At 38.4% G+C, this 20,226-nt stretch overlaps 5 protein-coding genes across 5 annotated transcripts; 4 read left to right on the top strand and 1 right to left on the bottom strand.

Moving 5' to 3' along the window:
- Positions 1–6,966: 6,966 nt before the first annotated feature.
- Positions 6,967–8,343, top strand: AOL_s00006g529 (uncharacterized protein; the record flags this gene model as incomplete). The annotated part of the gene is made up of 3 exons (XM_011119838.1): positions 6,967–7,548; positions 7,635–7,886; positions 8,275–8,343. 3 exons carry the CDS (start codon positions 6,967–6,969, stop codon positions 8,341–8,343), a joined length of 903 nt encoding a protein of 300 aa, XP_011118140.1.
- Positions 8,344–9,180: 837 nt separating this feature from the next.
- Positions 9,181–9,669, top strand: AOL_s00006g528 (uncharacterized protein; the record flags this gene model as incomplete). The annotated part of the gene is made up of 1 exon (XM_011119837.1): positions 9,181–9,669. One exon carries the CDS (start codon positions 9,181–9,183, stop codon positions 9,667–9,669), a length of 489 nt encoding a protein of 162 aa, XP_011118139.1.
- Positions 9,670–11,932: 2,263 nt separating this feature from the next.
- Positions 11,933–12,805, top strand: AOL_s00006g527 (uncharacterized protein; the record flags this gene model as incomplete). Its single annotated transcript, XM_011119836.1, has 2 exons — positions 11,933–12,524; positions 12,591–12,805. The coding sequence occupies 2 exons, from the start codon at positions 11,933–11,935 to the stop codon at positions 12,803–12,805; spliced, it is 807 nt and encodes a 268-aa protein (XP_011118138.1).
- Positions 12,806–13,808: 1,003 nt separating this feature from the next.
- Positions 13,809–15,653, bottom strand: AOL_s00006g526 (uncharacterized protein; the record flags this gene model as incomplete). Its single annotated transcript, XM_011119835.1, has 7 exons — positions 13,809–13,855; positions 13,926–14,065; positions 14,138–14,432; positions 14,533–14,589; positions 14,651–15,006; positions 15,093–15,219; positions 15,284–15,653. 7 exons carry the CDS (start codon positions 15,651–15,653, stop codon positions 13,809–13,811), a joined length of 1,392 nt encoding a protein of 463 aa, XP_011118137.1.
- Positions 15,654–17,478: 1,825 nt separating this feature from the next.
- On the top strand, positions 17,479–18,942 carry AOL_s00006g525 (uncharacterized protein; the record flags this gene model as incomplete). The annotated part of the gene is made up of 1 exon (XM_011119834.1): positions 17,479–18,942. The coding sequence occupies one exon, from the start codon at positions 17,479–17,481 to the stop codon at positions 18,940–18,942; it is 1,464 nt and encodes a 487-aa protein (XP_011118136.1).
- Between the last annotated feature and the right edge of the window lie 1,284 nt (positions 18,943–20,226).

Genomic DNA, 20,226 nt, shown 5'->3' with positions numbered 1-20,226 from the left:
GATAGAGCGGAAGATGAGTGGGAGAGGAAGAGAGGCCGGAGGAATGCTGTAATATATAGATAGAGATCAACAGGAGATCTCTAACAGGCTATAGAGAGTGCGATAGCGGGAAAATATCGACGCATGAACATTCCTTGGAACGACATCGTGGCCCGGTAATTCACAACATGTATATTCAACTTTTATCTATTAGCTCGAGACTAGGGACATAGGCGAAGGCCAAAACCTCTACCACGGAATTACACCCATAATCACTGACTTTCGAAAGCTCAATTGATCAAATTTATATTAGAGGGGCTGGCGCGGACTGGTAGTTTAGGGAATTGCTGAACTTGAGGCGCTTGAGGCGCCAAAACACATTTTGCACAATCTACAAGATAGACTATCCATAATCCAATTCTATTTGCACGCCAGACTTGTAGTTCATAGGAGGTAGGATGATCATACATGCACATGTTACCGCCATATATATATAACACCATGGTTGTTAGAGAGATACCATGCGATCGTTAGGTAGCCTCAAGGAGTAACATATACCCATACGGTTTTTACCGCACTAATGTAAATTCAGGTCTACACATATACCCAGGCACCTACTTAAGTATGTATCATATAATCAGATCATATTGATGAGGCCTTTCTTTATGGCTTTTGCATATATACGCGTATGAGACTAGACTTGTGGTGATGTTGCTATAGCACCAACTCATCTTAGTACGCCCCATAATATATTAAAATATAATACCATAGCCCCACCAGACTTGAATATTTTCGTGAGCTACAAGCTTTCAAGGGCCCAAAATGCTAAGCTGAGGTTTTATTAGGGGTTTAGTTCGGGCGTATTAAGCTCCCATCGAAACATCTTAGGGTACGCCGGGCTTTCCTCATGATATTGCGGGCCAGCCACACCGCACGAAGGCCTCGCCGACCCTCCGTAAGGCCATGGCGCTAGCTAGCCTACCGTAGGTATATACATATAACGCAAACCCCTTCACGAGTATAAACTTTTAATGCATATAGTAGCGTGGATGCTAAAGCCTAAGGGAAAAATTCTAACTATTTAGGGACGGACGGGTCTGAGCCTTAAGCTAAATGTATCGACTGCCTGGAAGACCCACCTAATTATTTCTGTTGATATCGTAGGTGCCAAAGCCATATGCAATCGATCGTGATCGTAGTTAAATCGTGGAGGGCACACGGTTTCGCTAGTACCTCTCCAGTTCTTCAGATTAGCTGCATACGCTAGCAGGGCGTCAAAGTAATAAGCATTTTACGATTATAAGAACGTTATAATTAGCACGGACAAAGTTAAGCGTTTTGCAGTACTATACTAGCGCCGGACTAGGTCTGGCCTTATAATGCTCGGCCCCATAACATCATCAATACTTAGTCTTGTGTTGCTGTATTGTTCGCCGCCCGAGCCTTTTAAAACCTCAGTCTCGACACTAAACCAGCTTAGCTCAGTTAAAACCTAAGGCTCGGTATGGCGCGAAATATCGCACCCCCCCGGCACCAAAAATAAAAAATTTCACAAAAACCACAATTTCAACATATCGTAACTTCACCAAACTTAATTAATACACTCAACAAAAATATTATAAACTTTATGACATATAAATTAAATATATTTATTTATATACACATATTTCAATCAAAACCTATTTAAAGAATTATAAAACTTCAATAACACTTAAAATATAAAAACAACCGCATCAATAAAGACCCCAAAAACTATCATACCAGTAAAAATTTACAACCAAATATAAGTGAACGGAATATTATCCACCATAACACCACCTAAATTATAGCCAATAATTTGAAAAATCTATTGAATTATAAATCTAGTAAAATCAAATAAATCTGCTCCATCACAATAAATATTAGGGATAATAAATAAGAAAAAATTATTAATCCAAGTAATAAGAAGGTTTTAAATATAATAGTCCAAAATATACATCTCATTCTTAAAAATGTTACTTTTTATAAATTTATTAATTAAAACATCTATATTCGTCTCATTATTAATTTACTTTATTATTTGACTTTTTAAGTCAATAACAAGGTTTACCATATGTTAACGAATTAATAAAGTTTAAACCAAAAGTTAAAAAACAAAAATAAAACAATCTTAATTATAACCAAATAAATGATAAAAAAGAATATTAATATTCAACTAGACCCAATATTTTTAAATAATTTAAATAGTATTATCTATACTAATAGCATAAATATTTTCGCCAATTTTTAAGATAAAAACCGCATTACCTTCGTTAACAATAAATTATATACCTCCTAAAATATTCTTCAATTACTAGTAGATAATTTTAAAAATACATTTAATAAATTTATGTTTGTTAAAACTTTTCTTAGTTTTAATTTAATTGTAATAAGTTGTTTTTTTTTTAATATTATAAACTCCTTCATAAAAAAAAATTATAATATTAAGATGAATTTTAACAACAATAAATTGTTAATTATTATTAAAAGACTATTATAAACAAAATTTGATAATATTAAAATTATAAATTTTGATAATAATTTAACCAAAAATATAGTTATTGTTTAGAATATAAATAGTATTATAAATAATTATTAAATTAAAAATAGTTTTATTATAACTAACTTTAAAATTAAAATTAGCTATAACAACATCGTAATAAATAACAGATAAATTAAAATAAACGTTGTAAATAGTATAAAAAAAATTTATTACAATCCAAGTAATAATATTTATTAAAAAAGAATTCATATTAAAACCAAAAAAGGATTTAGATATGTTAAAAAGTTTAAAGTTTAAATGAATATAAAGTTTAAAATATAAAAAAGAGAAATTTTATAAACAATATAAAACAAAAAAAAATATTATATAAATATTTAAAAAATTTTGTGGTATATTGGTATTACTATTATTTTTCATAACCTAGCCCATTATTTTATTTGATATATTTAAACTGTAGATATTATATAGAAATATGAATTTGTAATTTTATATATAAATATTTAGTTATGAAAGAAATATTTGTTTGATATAATATAACAGGGGTCCCTAATAATCAATCTTTTGCACCATGTAAGGGTGTTGAAAAATAAAACGTTCATATATTATTATAAAGTATTATAGACATATATGAATTAGTTATTCTAAAAAAAAAGGATACCTACAATTAAAAGTGGTAAGTAAATAGGGATATTTTAAGAATGGTATGTAAAATCTCCACCATCACATAGCTTACATTAACATTATAAATGCAATTTATAGAGTTTAATAGCTATGATAGGTTTGGAGCCCTCAAAATTAAGCTTCCCGAAGCCTTTCTTCCCTATAATGAAATTGTTAGCTGAATCCCCAAACTGGTAAATAAAGTATATAAGGTATTCTATGGTTGCTAGGTTTGTTATTTTAAGTAACCAGGATATAAAGCCGTCAACAATAAGTTTGTGATCCTAAAACATATATTTTCAAAACAAGGTATGTTCCTAATGATTGTGTTATTTTTGTTGCAAAATAAGCTATAAAAATTTAAAGAATTAGCTTTATAAGGTTTTATATCCATTAATTCATTTATATATTTTTTTTTTTATAGGGTCGAAAGCAAGATGTCAAGTTTATCTAAAATTAATAATACAGTACCAATTTGTTTTTTGTGTAGTTGCAAAAACCCAGCCTACCAACCTAATTATTAAAGAAAAATAACCATCAAAAATATTGGTTTCAAAACCAACAATGGTACAACTACTTCATTAATGGTTAACAAAAATCACTTATTTCCTACCAAAAAGATAAAATTTTTTTCGTTATTAAAGCAAAGTATAGATATTTTTGTAGAAATTGTAAATCCAAACTTTTTCAACAGTAATATTGAACATATAAAAAAAACAATTATTGAAGACTGCAAAGGCAAGGGCCGCAAAATTGCCAGTAAAAAATATTCGGATTTGTCTTACGGTGTTAATATGAATCACCCAACAAAACCTAAAAGAATCAGTTTTTTTCCTCCTAATTTAGTTCATTGGAAATAGATGTTTTGGATTTTTTTTGATGTCGAAGATGACTTGGTGCCCTTTAAAGCCACAAATTTCAACCCTTTAGGTCAAAACTTTATAATCCTATTTTGTTAAGGTTGTCTGATTGAATTGACAAAATACTAATTATGCACTAAGTTTACTAAAGTCAGTGTTTGGAGAAAGTAAAAAAGTTGGGTACTAAAGAATTCCTTTGAGAAAATTGATAATTAATGGGTTAAATATCCTATCTTATTTGGTGTGTTCAAAAAAGTGAATTCTATTCCCACTGATATTTAAGTTGTGAAGTATGAGACAACAGAAGAAGCTGTGGCAAAACAGTTACAATTGTATGAAAGCAAAAGTAGTATGTTCGCAATTATAGTGCTAGTTTTCTGATTGTGGTCTCAAAGATTTGTTAATATTAGCTACTTTGTTAGAAGTAGTATTTGGGTTGCTAAGTCCTTAGATACTTTCTAAAATGAAGGAATATCTTAAAATAATAGTTTAAAGGTACATACTGTAATACTTATTTTGAAGTTTCTATTTTCTGCAAAAAAGGCTTTCTTGATCAAGAAACCGATCGAATTTTTGTTAGCAATGGAAGTTATTGAGGTGGAGATGGATGAAGAATTAATTTTAGTTGCTTTCGTGGAAGTATTTAAAATTATGAAGCCCCGGGTCATGTTTGACGATTATTATGATGGTAATTTTTTGGTTGAAATGGAAAATCTCTTATAAGCTATAGATGCTTATCCTGTTAAAAAATGGAAAAAAATATTGGAATGTGTTGTTACTGAAGCTTGCGTTAGTATTCAAATTAATTTTGATGGTTAAGTTGTCTAGGAGAGTTTTTTGAAGAAAGAAGCTTTAAAAAAAAAGGAAAAATATCTTGAGAACCTGTGTTGAACTATTTGAACTTATAAATTGGTAAACCTTTAATATTTTTGAAAAATTGTTTAATAGAGTTTGCCTGGAATTTTGAACTTTATTATTTCTTTTGACAATAATTTTTTTTGAAATTTATTTGTTTTTAGTATATATTTGTTTATTTTTGTATTATATGGTTGTGTGTTTTGTAATTTGTTTGTAATATAATTCGTTTTTTTGCTTTTATTTTTTGTTGAAGGTTAGCTTTTTTTTGTTTTTTACGGGTAATTTATTTGTGTAAATTTTTAGGTGAATGAATATTTTTAAAAAAGTTATGTTTTTTTTTATATTTTTTTAGTTGTTTTTGTAGAAGAAGGTATGCTATTGTATGAGTATTATTTTGTGTACTTGTATTTTCGATAATTTTTGAAAAATTATTTTTAATAAGGGTATTATAATAAAATGTTTTAACTTTTTTTGTGAGATATCGTTTGTGGTCTTAATTTTGTATTTCTTTTTATAATTGCTGTAGAAGTTTTTTTTGGGGTATTTGTAAATAATTGGGGGTATTGGGGTTTTGTTAGAGGTATATTGGTTTTTTGGTGGGGAGATATGGTTGATTAGGTTGGTTTTTGATAGTATGGGTATTTTAGGTTTTTTGAGTTTCCCTGAATGTCTTTCGAACAATAGGTATATAGATGTATTGAAGTGTATGTATATTTTATTTGTTTTTTTTTCTAAATTAGTTTTTTTTATGATATTTTTTAAATAGGCTGATTTATTGTTTGGACTGTGTTTTTTTGAGAAAGTTTTACTATTTTTTGATTTTTATGTTATGAACGTTTGTTTTGTATATATGGTAATTATTAATATTTAGATTTTTGTTTTTGTTAGTTTTATGAAGTTGTTCTTGATATTCGATTATAAGGGGAGTTTTAACGTTTATATTGGTTCAAGTGAATTTGGGGTATTTGTGAAGAGTTATTGTTATTAGATAATATTTCTAAATTGTTATTGATGTGTGTATGTTGTGGTTAACGAATAATTGAATTATGAAGTGGGAATAGGTATTGATGATCTTGTAGATTTGTATATTAAAAGGTTGTAGTTTGTCGTAAGTATTGGTTGACTATATCTAGCCGGGTTTATGGGTATTGAGTTTCTTGCAAATTTTGGTTTGTTGGTGGCGTTGGAATTTAATTTTTTGAGGGTTGAGCTTTTGAATAGTTGTTTTGATAGCTGGTTTTGTTATGAAGCGATTTGTTTGGGCTTTTGTTTAGGTGATTGACATGTTGTTTTTGAAATCAGTGGTGATATTAGATTTGAGTTTTTTGGTTATAATAATGAAGGCTTTAGTAGCTATACTATTTTGATTGGTAGGTGGAGTTTTAAGCATTATACTGTGAGTTTGCTTGATAGACTTTAATTTAGTTTGAGTAAAATTGGGTTAATTTTTGTTTTGTAAAATGTTTAAAATTTTGATATTGTCGAGATTTTGCTGTATTAAAACTTTTATTTGAGCTATTAAAGCTTCATCGATAATAGGTTTTTTGTTATTAATTTGTTTTTGATGGTGAATGCGGGTTTTATAATTTCCGTGCTTTTTGGTATTCAAATTAATGTTTTATTTTTTGAGATGGGTACGGATAGTAGAATAGTTTGGTATTTTTGTAATACTGATGTTTTAGTGTTGATATAACAAGTATCAAATATTCTTAATTGAAATTTGTTTTTGTAGATATAATAATAATATATAATGTTGATTGTTATTTAAACGTAAATTTCGTGGTTGAGGCATATTAATTAAATTTGGTGAAACTATGATGTGTTGAAATTGTGGTTTTCGTGAAATTTTTTATTTTTGGTGCCGGGGGGGTGCGATATTTCGCGCCATACTCGGCCTCGTGAGTATTTGAGCGGAAAGGGTTGCATCGACACTCGCATACCTGGGTAATTACATATATCAAACCAGATCCCAAGCGTCTTTTCATGACAACGAGCAACACTGCCAAAGCGAAAGGTACATAGAGGCAGAGTACAATTGCAAGAGTTATTGATCAATTGACAGCATACAATAGCGCTCAAATCAATAACATGATTTCAATATGTTCCCGTGCCCTCGCCGCGCTCATTCGCGTTCCTACTTTCGGAACCCCGAAAACCCACCCTATCCTTGTCAAATATAAATACGTTGATCAAGTGCCCGGGATGATTCGACGGTTTACTCGATCCACCTCCCCGAAGCAATCCAAGGTCGCCTGGATACTTATATCCGAGTTTAAAAAGGCTAATATCGGCGTATCTGAAGCCGGTCGGAGGGTGATCGAGTCAGCCTATGCCTCGGCACCAGAAAATACTCTACAAGACTCGGAAGATCTGCTCGAGCACTGGACGAAAGATAAACAAGTTGGATTACCTCCCAGTGATAGCATTTGGTGCATCGATCATAATTGGAGATGCGGCGAGATTCGTTCAATGGTCCAGGACTATAAGACATTCAAAATCTGGGAAGCCATGTACGCTCGGTCGGAGGTATTCAAAAGGCTTATTGACGAAGATGAAGAAATACTAAAGATAGATGAGTGGGAAGACATAAGAAGAGACCGTATACAGCATCAATATCTATGGAATTTACTAGATGGCATGTTTTCCGATGGGATATTTGTCAGACAGGACGTAGATAGTCTACCCGAGCCCTATTTACTCCGCGATATATTTCGCGACGCTGAATTTGGAAAGTAGTACAATTCAACTGTCATTAGTTCGCCTCAGCAGATCCAAAGCGTACAAAATCTCGAGGTTGCGTCGTACCGGTTACGCCCCGCAGAATTGTAATGAAGGAACCAGCTATGCAATGGGACGACGCTGGACATACTTTTGCGCATAACGAGTCCCTGGAAGAGGACGACATTGTAGCAGAGGATGAAATACGTACGCCAGGATACCCATGGTCGTCAGCTCTAGACTACGATAGATTACTATCGGAATACCAACCTCCCAACCGATGGCCCGTGGTTGGATCGCTAATTTCTAGGATTCTTGAAGTACGGCATACGTATACACCTACTTATGTAAATAGGTATATACGAGCCCCGTCACTTTGAGAGGCCCAATACGTGGCGGAATTTTGCCGCACTAACAGTTTTTCTTTAAAGTTTTTCTAAGCTATCGTGTCAATTTCAAATTTCATAATATTAACGTGAATCATTTATCGATTTTTAGGCTTGTAGTATAAGATCCTAAACATTCTGAATAGCCGTAAGCTAGGCCCGTATATATGTAGATTGAAGCTGGTAGGTTGTCTCGTACCCAGCCCCACGCAAAAAAATCTCAGGGACTAGGTAAGAGAGCACCGCAGGTAAATCTGTGTAGGCTAGGCGTACTAGTAGCTACCTATTATAGCACGGCTTCAGCCACGAGACTGTAGGAAGCACACCATTGAGCCTCCATGGGCATGACGCTTGGGACTAGGAAAAAGACCAGGTTACTACCTAATAAAAGAACAGCGCGAGGGAGAACAAAAAAGAGCAGCACAAAAAATAACAGCACAAAAAATAACAGCACAAAAAATAACACTCAGACGGGGAATCACCCAGTTGTCCGCGGACATAAAACAGTGCGAACAGCGAAAAGTTGACAGGCGGAAATCTTGACCGTTGGACCATCTGAGATTTGATTGGTTCATTCCATCGAACCAGACGGTCATTCGCCGGATGAAGAATGAGTCATAATTACGCAATATAAATCTGCAGATCTGTTCGCTTCTCGAAGAATATGTTACTAGAAAATAAACCCGCTGGTCATCGCCTGAGCACAAGACTAGTTGTTCAGTGGCGAGACTGGTCATCGCTAACTCTTCGACCACGACAGTGCTCATCACAAGCCCTCCCGGCACAAGTATACAGGGCGCACCAAGATTTGACTTCGTCACGAGGTGAGAGACAGTGTATAATATCAGTTCCCGGGAACTCTCCCTTCCGGACTAAGAGCCTCTGCCGATACTGAGCTGACTGATATCCCTGCAAGCACTGCTAGCTGAAGCGTCCACACATGTGGACTGCCCAAGGACCAGAGACCTGATCTTAGGATCAGAAATAATTAAGGAGTCCGAAAATGTTCTCCCGGCTAAGCCCTCTAAGCCGAATACAGTTCCGACCTTTACCCGCAAACTTGACTAGACAAAGACTCCATCCAGCTACGGTATTTCGGCGATTTTTTACTGATTCGGCTATATCCAATCCGTCCGTGAAAGAATCTCATGCTGCAATTCTGATAATCATAGCCGAATTCAAGAAAGCCGGTATTGGAATGACGAAGAAAGGGGTCCATTTTCTGCAGACTACGTATGCTTCGAGACTATCCCTCGAAGATACTAAAGATTCATTTGTTCTATGGAGTGGCCTTCACACGCAGATATTTTACGGCTCTATTGAGCTTCCTGATAATCTATACAGGGCCCGACATGAGGGGACCGAGTCTAGAACCCCGGCTTGGAGATCTCAGCAAACATTTGACGCATGTATCGATTCTAATGTTTTTAAGATTTGGGAGGCTCTCTATTCTCAATCTGACTTATTCAAGAAAATAATCGAAGGGGATGAAAAAAAGAACGAGGCAATTATATATACAGATATATGGGAATCCCGTTTGCAAGACTATCCCCTGTGGAAGTGGCTTTCGCATATGCTCGCTGGCGGTATCATTGAAGCAGCAGACGTGGATAATTTGCCCGAACCCTATAAACTCAAGGGATATCCGGATCCCAAAGAAAAAGCGGCGGAACTGACAGGGTCGTAGGTGAGAAATCATCTGAGCAAAATTAATCTAATTTGAACATCCTGTAGGTCCGCGGGGCCACCAAAATAGTTCAATATGGGCAGAAAACCAATATGGTAGTATTGAGAACAAGTTCCTTCAGATAACTAAGTAGATACTTGAGGCTTCCTTCGGTCGCACTTAAACCCGACCAAAATAACAAACGTTAATTTTTCACACAATTTACCATAAATATCAAATAACCAGATTGTCAAAAAAACCTAATATCAATACAAAATTTAAAAATATCCAAAAAAAAATTAAATCACATTACCCGGATTAAACTTACTCAAATCTCAGCAAAAGTTTTTTTTTAGCACAATCTCGTTTCCAAACCCGTTAAAATCAAAACTACCAAGATAACAAGCACCGAAAGCGCGGATGTTACCAAAAAAAAACAACACATTTTTTTGTATAAGATTTTGGACCTCCCACCCAGCAAATTCCGCTAGGAAGGGCGGCAGAGCACGGATACAAGGAGGACTATAGAGACCCTTCCTTTCAGTCGGGCATTTCAGTCAACACAAATCGTGATGTAAGATGATATCCTATAACTAGAGCCCCCTGTGTTAGGATAGTGATGATATCCGTTCCTTGGCATCCGTTCCTTGGCATACAGATGTGTTGTTTCTTGTATATAGATTAGCTTGAGCCGATAGATAGATTCTTTCGATAATCAATCATCAACATCACTCACGTATGCTTACACCCTGTATCCATGGATATCCTTAGCAAGACCTTGTACTTATACTTAAAGCCCTCGGCCTCTTCTTCTATATACCTGTCAACACGTATCTATCGACTTTATATCCATCCTCGCATAAACTCTATGTTATGAATTCAGTCGCCGCGAAAGGAAGAGCCGTGAACTAAAACTCGAAAGGCACAAAATTGTATTATTTCATGATTTTGAAACCGTAGGAAAGCACGTAGACGTGTTCTCTGCAGCCATTGATCGGTGGCGTACCTGTATGGAGTCAATACCATAGACCATCTCGACCGAGGCAACTGGCCAGTACCGATCCCGGCACCCTTGCCAAGGTTCAAGATCATAGAATGTAAACCGTTAAGTTTAGATTTTGGAAAGGAAGCAATGTAGGTGCCGTATTGAATTGGCACCAAAAACCTATATTTTTCACCGTGGCTATAATTATATAACAATTACTAGATATATTTTTATACAAGCGCTACGCCTAGGGGGTCTTGGCCGGCTCTGTATTGGTAAGGGGTGATATTATGGCAGTGGTGCAGTATCAGCATGATTTGCGGTAAGGCCATCAGATTAATCGGGTATTTTAGCCCCTAATACGCATTAGAAACTGTAGAGTTGTATCGAGGACCATAATTCTGCTAGAATTGATATTGGGCCGTTTTGTTCCTCTGCTACCTGAAGAACACCCTTCGCGGCATAGTAGTTAGGCACTTATTTAGGTATGGAGGCTTCCACCTCAGTCGGGCAATCCTTCAGGTTGAGCTGGGACCGATCGAATGGAGCGAACACATGAGCTACTGTTTCGCTCGCACCGCATACGTACACGCATGTCTTATCTTAACACTACCTCCCTAGGGACGGTTTGCAGATATACTGAGCTAGAGGTCTCCGAGAGCGTTTAAAAATACCATAGCGCTGGCAATTACTAGTTTCAATTTAGAACCGCTATCAAAAATAACGTACAGCTTTCTAGTGAGATATGAAGAAACGGACCCCAAGAAAGCCATTTCGTGGAAATATAACAAAGTTGAAAATGAATATCGCATGGGAGTAGGCCTGGACGGGCAATCTCCAACACGACGTATTTGTTAATAGCAATTAATCTGATATATCGATATCGCTATTAATGTATTATCATGATGGTAAAATATAGAACGTAGTAGTAACAGTCCCGCTTCATTCGATTCTGCCGTAACTTCCCGACTTCCTTGCTATACATTCAAATTAGGGTCCCATAAAGCTGCCACGTTTTTCGTCATACTAGTGAGGAATTGTACGTTTATATCTTTACTTTGAATAATGGTAAAGACTGATTTAGTCAGATCAGCATATATAGTCTAGTCGGCGAATTCCCGAGCAGCGTTGTTAATATCGACTACACGACCCAGGTTGTGATATCGGGGTAGAAGGTAATCCCGTCAGCATATCGTACGATTGTGACACTGTGGCAGTAGACTAATTGGAAAGTCCGCATCGCTAACTCTTCAATCTGCGCTAGAGACATTAGTAGTATATAGAAATAGTATTACAAAAATGTTTACCGTCAATTTGAAGTACGCCATCACGGTAAATTTGGCGAGATCACTACCATGGGCACGTTTAAAAACTTCAGGTATATATCTGAATAAGGCGGCTTCTAAGCGCTACTCAAAGTCAGTGGCACCATCGCCCGAGCCTTACACGACGATTTCACTAGACGGTACTACCAAAGAAAATAGTCAATATAAGGTTACTGGTAATCCAGTCGAAAACGAGTTAGTCCGAGAAGGAAAACTCGGGGGGGCGTTTCTCGATACGAATATTCTCGGGTGCCTTGTAGAGCGTGAAACTCAGACCCAGTGGGTGAATAACCTCCTGGCGAATGCGACCAGGCTAGCTACATGCGAATCAGCTGTAGTAGAATACTTGGCTAGTCCAGTAATCGTTCTAGATTTAAGTTACGAAATCGTGATTGATCGACTCACAAAGAAGGGGGTGACGATTCTACCTGGAGCCTGCGCCAGTTCTGATAGCGCCGCATTTATGTGTCAAATTCTTAAGCAGTCGTATCAAAGGCTCCACGCGGCGGCAATGAAGTCACAAGATCTGGAAGTTCGTGCTCACAAGTTAAGGGAATCTGGAAAGAGTACGTATAAACACACTCTAAATTCATGTGCATCTAGTGAGCTAATATTAACTTGCAAATATTTAGTTTGGGGGCGTTCTCTGAAGAAGAGTTTGCACGACCTCATGCTGGCGTCTGAAGCCCACCGTCAAGGTCTCGCGTTCCTCTCTCGCGATGCCAATTTCGGAGGGCACTTCGGGATTACTTTGACCGAAATGGGAATTACAACTTACTTAATCCCAGAATCGTGGACTATGGAGGAACTTGAATCCCAGACTGGAAGATCTAAGAGTGAGAAGTAGCTCCTCGATCATTTTGTTCCCCAACCTCCTACCCCCGTTAGCACTTTCATCCCTTGCATGCTTTTCTTTGATTTTCCTTTTCTTTTGTTTGTTCTTGTGAAATTCTGTGACCATTGGCTTCTAAACACGAAGCTACCATGGCTATTGGAACTGCTTGGTCAACTGCATAATTGAACTTTCCGTATACTTGTGCTTTACTTTATGGCCATATGGCGTGACTTTGATGCTGATTCCAAAGCCAATCAGAAGACTGCGCTAATGCCTAGTTTTGACAGGGCATCCGCAAGGCCACGGCCAAAATAATGCTAACAATTGGCCGAGAAATATGTATTCACTTGTTTGATGGATGTAAGTTCATGTTTAAGCATGAACAGAAGGTGGAGAATGAAACTAAAACGAAGGTATGTCGAGTAGCTCAGCTGACTCTCTGAAAGTAATTTAATAAAGTATAACCGCGCATCAAAGACATCCAAGCTCCTGCAGAATACAATTAAATGACGCTACGGCAACAGCCAGTCATTCTCCCAAAGTCATTCCAAATTTGAGCTTCCCAAAAGTCACAGATTTGAGTTGTTAGCCTCCATAAATCGCTAATAGTGTAGTCAGCAGATATGTTTCATCTACTCAAACATTAGGACGGAAGCATATATTATATTCTTCACACACAATTATCCAAAATATGCATATCTAGTGAGCGCGCGTACAACAAATTGTCTCAGATATCAAATTCAGCGCAAAAGTGGGAACCAATAACACTATCAACTAAAATTTTAACTATCCCTCATCCTCTAAATACCCGGGCGAAGTACCCGACAAAAGGTGCGCGGCTTGTCGGATAAGTTCAGAACGGCGGAGGAACTCTAAGCGATTGCCACGAGATGCATGGGACATAGTCGTATTATCAAAATTGATTTTCCATCGGAGCAGTTGGGCTTGGAATGTTGAGTTTATAAGTTTGTATGGTATCTGAACTTATTAAAGTGCTAAAACGCTCCAAACTACTTCATCCCTTGCCCAGGTAAGACCACCTCAATAAGCCCGACTTGACTCCTAGTTTTCCAGAATTTATTAAGATGAAGTCCAGCCTGCTCAATTATACTCCGAAATTCCGTCGGCTTACGCTCAATTCCATTCATAAATGCCATGAGCTCTAAGTCTCGTGTGTGAGAGTACCTTGTAAAATACCCATAGTTCGCTGGCAGAAGAGACGGCGCCGAGGGCAGCTGTGGATCTCCGTATGTGGTGTTCATTACTTGCTCGCTATAGAAGGGAAGAATGTTAAAAGAAAGCTCAACCCCGTGGCTTTGGCCGAGAATAAAAATAACCACTTACCATATAAGAAGTTTACTTCGAGGACCCATGCCTGCTTTGATTCCCTTCAAGATTTTAACGCAGTAGTCATCAGCCCAGTCGTGAAGGATATATCGCAACCAGTATATATCAGCTCCTTTAACCGGATTCTCTGCGAAGAAGTCATGTTCAACAAACTTGACCCGGCCTTGTTGAAGTGCGGACGGGCTCTCTTTCGGCCATAATTCGGTCTCTCCCTTACGAATAACCTGACTTCTGTCTTGAATTATGAAATTCAAGTTAGGGTAGAGATGGGAAAGGCCAAGGCAGAAACCACCTAGGTTTTTATTTTGATTACAGTTAACTTAGCCATTGACAGTTGTGGGAATCGCAGGACCTCTGCATATGGAGGAAACAGGGAATTTGTTATAACATACCCATGCCCCCGCCGACATCTACGACGGTAGCCTTTCCAAGAGAAGACCACGGAAAGTCTAAAACCAGATATCAGGACATAAATCTAAATAGGTGTCGACAAGTGATCAATCAACGAACCGTATAAATGCGCCATCCCAGAGACCCTTCCGCCACCTATCATGGCAAGGCTGAATATGGCATGTTCCGGCCGAGGCACGCGTCTTTGATCATCTTGACCTTCGTCTGTTTCCTTTGTATACTGGTGTAATTCGTCCCCGAAAATGCCCGGATAAGCACTTTCTGCACCGTTGGGGCCATTACGACCCTTGAGAATATCTTGAACAGTTGTGGTCTCCTCCATCCAGTTCCACATCGAGGCCTTGGTCCCTACAGCATCCTGGAACGCTGCTAGATCGACGGAATAGGAAGGACCTTTGACAGGGTCGGTGAGAAGGCGGGGCAGGTAGTCCGAAGCAGTATAGCCGTATTGGCCACTATTATATCAAATTGATCCTTGAGTCAGACACTTGCCAGATCGTATAGGGCTGATAGGCGGTAAACCAAATCGCGGTATACTAACCATAATAAGGCATAGGCACGTAAAGGTTCATTTTTCACAAGTGCCGCCGAAACGGGGCCGTTGGTGAAAAGATCCTCGGCCACCTCGCGGAAAACGTGAATAGAACAAAGGCACCGCATTATGCGTGCTAGAGGGATTCAGTTAAATCTTGCCACTGAACTATTTGCCAGGAATAAGAGGTCGGTACATACATAATTTCCTCGGCTCGATACCCACACGGGCCGCAAGACTACTGATATCACAACCGGTGTCGCCATTCTCAGCTAGAATATCAGGTATCCGTAAAGATGCGACTATGTGCAGCGAACGACTTTCGTAATGTTGCAGTGAAACCTCTAGGATACGTCCGCTCGGATCGCTTACAAGCTCAGTTATCATACCAGCTGCGGACAATAATGTCCTCTGGGCCTCAAAGAGCGCGTGTGACGGCAATGACCCTTCAACATTTTCGACTTTCGAACTCTTTGCTGCCACATAATCGGAAACTGTGCTTTGGATCAGCTCACTCAGCTTGATTAATTGAAGTGCAGTTTGGTCGATTCCATTTGTGCCGTCCGTCATGTTGATATAGTGCCTGGTTTCCGGTTGGATTGATTAGTAGTATTCAGCTTCGTTGTCTGTTTATGGGGGTTTGGGCTTGTTAAATACGAATCCTACTTGTATCCATACAGAATTTAAATTTTTTCACTCTCGCTGCTTCCGCAAATGCCAGTTAAATATCCCTTATCATTAATTTAGAATTAAAATTAATTCGCTATAGTCCTTGAGAAATTGAATAAATGGGTGTACTCAGCTGTGCATGTAGGAGAACAGTGGCGCCTGATCAACTGAGCTGAGCGAATACCCTATTTCCGGGTGGAGCTTCTAGATTCATCTGATTCTATTCAGCCGCAGCTAAGCGAGCGGGCCGAAACTAGCTCCATTTGACCAGCCCAGTAGGGTCTAGTTGGCTACTTGACTAGCCTCGAGCCTAAGAAGGACATGTAAGGGGTTCGAGTTGAATTCCAGACCCGGTAAACTTGTATTTTTTATATATCTGTCAACCCGAATCACTGCGCACAGCCGGCAATTCCATAGGCTTAATGTATAAACGTCATAACTAGCGAATTCGCGAATTGATAAAATCTTAAGAGGGGTGTCGATGCTTGGCTGCAGTTTAATATAGCATACTAACAGCTATATGCATATATGAGAAATGTCAATGAATAACATCTATCACAACCCGGCAGCGCGCATGTATGTGTGCGTATCATAGGCTCTTAAGCAACCAACAGGCTTCCTTAGCTTTCTTTCTCGATCTCTAACCACCCGGGACGAGCCCCCATATTAGCTTATCTGAGACTAAATTAAGTTGAAAAAAGGAAAACCAAGTGTGTACATGTAAGCGAGGAATGGCAGCTATATTATGGAAGGAAGGATCAATAAAACGGGTGCAGGTACCACACTCGTGTCGCTAGTGCTAAGAAATTGAGCTCTTTGTTTTTTTTTCCCCGCGAATTAGTGATGTTTTTCTTTTGATTGTTGATGTTTTGCTGTTGGTGACAGTGAACTCATCGTTCTGATCGGGCATACACGCCAGATTTGGTGAGGTACTTGACCCCCTGTTTTTCTTTCGCCCGGTACCATAGTAAGCCTCTCATAAATCAGCAATAAAACCGCCCAGTTAATAAAACCTATCAAAAAAATAATTATAATCAAGTGGATCCCTACAATTCTGTCAAAACCCATTGTAGTTTAGGCGAAATAATACGCATAATGTAACTAATATTGTAAATACTGAAATATAAAGTTCGAAGTAGTTGCAAGGTATTGCAAACCTTAAGTTTTAAAAGAAACTCCGCTAGTCGAAATTAGACTGCTCATTGCCTTTACTAGCCTATTGTACTATCAAAGCGCATTGGCAGATACTTGAATTTCAGAGCTCCTTCGCATCTAGAACAGATAACAGATGCGAGGCTTAACTCGTCCCATTCTGACCTGTTGATACTGTGACTTTTTGAAAATGAAATTTACTTAGAATGCTAGAATAGCAGACTGATGGCCAATGGATATGAGAATAGCGGCGAGACAGAGAGCTTCTAGATCTATCAAAAGAATCGCAGCCACCGCCCGATATCAACGTAGCTACATGTACAGCTAATCGTTCCATCAATTTGTACAAGTATATATAAGCTAGCCGTTCTCCCTCGGCAAGTTTGGAAGTCAGTCAGTATACAATAGAGCGAACCAGGCTGTTAGTTTTGCGCCTTCAAGAGAAGATCAATATATTGCTCCTATAATTATACTGCTTCCCCCAGAATATCTCCTTTTTTTAATTTCTTTATCAAAACATAAAGAGATATCACTAGTGTTCCCCAAAACCGGGCCTCCAGAACGCAATATCAAAATGGTTTACTCCAATTATCCTATGTTGAACGGTCCTAGCGATAGACCAGTTTTTGCCATCATCGGTGGCGGTATTGCTGGTAGTGTTCAAGCGATTCATCTCGCAGAACGATACCCCTGGCTAGATATTTACATTTTCGACAAGAACAAGAAAATTCTAACAGGAACCAGCAATATGAACCCTGGCCGGCCAACGTTCGGGTTTCATTATCGCTGTTTAAACACCGCTACCTTCTGTCAGGATAATACTGTCAAATTCACCAATTTTCTCGACCGCATTGGATGCCCGAATATTTTCGCTAAGGCACCGCAAGGCGGAATATATGTGCTCATGAAGGGAGCTGCGCAGATCCTCAATGGCTCTATTAACCCGGTGTTTAGCCCGGATGAGATAGAGCCTGTCTTTGAACAAATAAAGGAGCACGCTATCAAGAACTACTCGAATGACAATAATTTTAAGAAGCATTTTGGTTCTCCAGACCAGATATGCCGAAAACTCGAAGAAACCGAATACAGAAGCTTCCTCGCCCAAGGGCTACTTGAAGGAGTAGGAGCCTGCTATGAAACCGCCGAGAAAACCTTCGATACTGTCGGTATATGTTCCTTCTTGCGTGAATACATCAAGGGGATCAAGAATATCAAGATTCAAACCGAAGCTAAGGTCACTTGCCTGGAGGAAATTCATCAGTCAAAGGCCGCTCGTTACCGCATCACTTGGAACGATGCCCGTACCAACAAGTCCCGATCTGAAGTTGCACAGTTTGTTACCTTAGCATGCTGGGAGCGTGTAGGGCTCTTTCGGAAGCAGCTCGGTAAACCGGAGTGCCACCCTACATATAACCGGCTCAAGATGCTGGCTATTCTTGAAACTGAAGTCGCAGCCGACTGTGTTAATACGATTCGTCCCATTTTTGCCGCATCCGGCCCTTTCAGCATGATATCACCACAGTCATGCATCGAAAAGCCTGACGGTAGCATTATCTGCAGACTCGCTTGCACATTGGCAATTAGAACCAATGTCATGAATGTTCCGGATGATAGAGTACTGCCTACAGACTATGACAACATGCTTGAGGGTACTATTGACGCTGAAGAGAAAATGAAGATGGCAGCACCGATCCTTGAAGGTGCAAAGCAATTCTTCTCCTGCCTAAGTAATGCCAGATTGGCGGAGGTTCGCTTTGGCACCGTCAGAGTCCCGTTCGGTGCAAGTGGGAATGTGGATTTGCACGATCCAGCAAGTGAGCATCACGCCAGGGACTACCCTGGGTGTAGCAATCTTGGCGATGGGTTATTTGTAAACGAGGCAATGAAGATGATTTACAGCGTGTATAATGCTGAGACGATGTTGGATTGGGCACACGCTGAACTCTATGGAATGAATCCTAAATTGACTCACGCCCCGGAGGCTAAGGCGGCTACAAAGGGGCCCTGGCTAGTATCAATAACTCTACTCATTCCTTAAAGTCTACTTGTCTTGCTATATAGAACAGGGGTAGAACTCAGGGCTAGCAATTGCGTAAATATTTCCTACTTCAAGTTAGCATACATTCTTTTTAACTCAGTTGTCCTTTTTAGAGCAAGGATCTTTTGACAGCATTATGTTTCTATGTAGAAAATTCGTCCTACAAGGGAGGGGTATATACATATAGGAAAATAACCCCCATGGCTAACAAACCACCGCTACAACGAATAAAAACAAAACAGCTTGACTATATAATTTATAGTAGTATTGAACAACCTTTAACCTTATCATTAAGTAGATAGAATAGAAACACCAGAAGAAAGTCGTCGGAATCATACAGTAGTGTAGTTATTTATGACAACGTTTTATTTATTTTGAAATTTCAAAATAAAACTGATTTGTAAATAAAAAGAATAAGAATTCCTGTTGAACTGATTTTGGAAGTTTAAACTTTTTGACGTTACTAGCTACCTAGGTACTGACCTATTCCTAACTTGGTTACTAACCCAACTATTAATCTAGTTACTAACCCAGTTAGTAACCCAGTAGGCAGGCGGAATAACAGTAGTTAGAATAGTAGTTCGAATGGTGGGTAGAATAATAAAACGTAGAATGTAGAATGTAGAACGTAGAATGTAGAATGGAGAATGAAGAATTTAGAACATAGAATGTAAAATGTAGGGTGTAGGACATAGAACGCAGAATGTAGAATATAGAATATAGAACGGGAACGTGTGTGATGTGATCGTGCTGCTCTGTGCCTGATTATCAAAATTAATATATATTATTTTTATTAAATTTAAAAATGAGAAGTTGATTTTATTTGGTGGTTTTAAATATAATCTTTTGTTTGGTATCGGTTATCCTAAAAGGTGTACTTACTTCCACCTGGTAAATCGTATACCATGATTTTGACCCGTATTGCTTGTGAGGTCTAGCGATGATCGTGTCCAATCACGTGATACGGTTCAGTTGGAGGATCAATAGGCAGGGGAAGAATAGAGCTCTTTGCAAGAGGGTCCTTCGGATCGCGCAAGCCCAACGGCTGATCAGCTGAGGCCATTCCTGCTCGCCCATCCACGCCGGGAATGACCTCGCCTGAAAGGAGGCTGACTTGAAGCTACAAAACTAGTTATATGTGTTGTGTTATCACTGTTATATAACGAAAATAATGCGAGATCAGCTGACGGAAAATGGGCCGCAACCAAAAATCCTCGTGGAGAGAAGTTAAATCCCTCCTTACAGCCGGGCATATGATCAGTAGGGTGGTTGAAGAGCAGTTTC

This window comes from Orbilia oligospora (genome assembly GCF_000225545.1).
Source record: "Orbilia oligospora ATCC 24927 unplaced genomic scaffold scaffold00006, whole genome shotgun sequence".
Classification (NCBI taxonomy): Eukaryota; Fungi; Ascomycota; class Orbiliomycetes; order Orbiliales; family Orbiliaceae; genus Orbilia; species Orbilia oligospora.
This window is presented reverse-complemented; position numbering and strand designations above follow the sequence as displayed.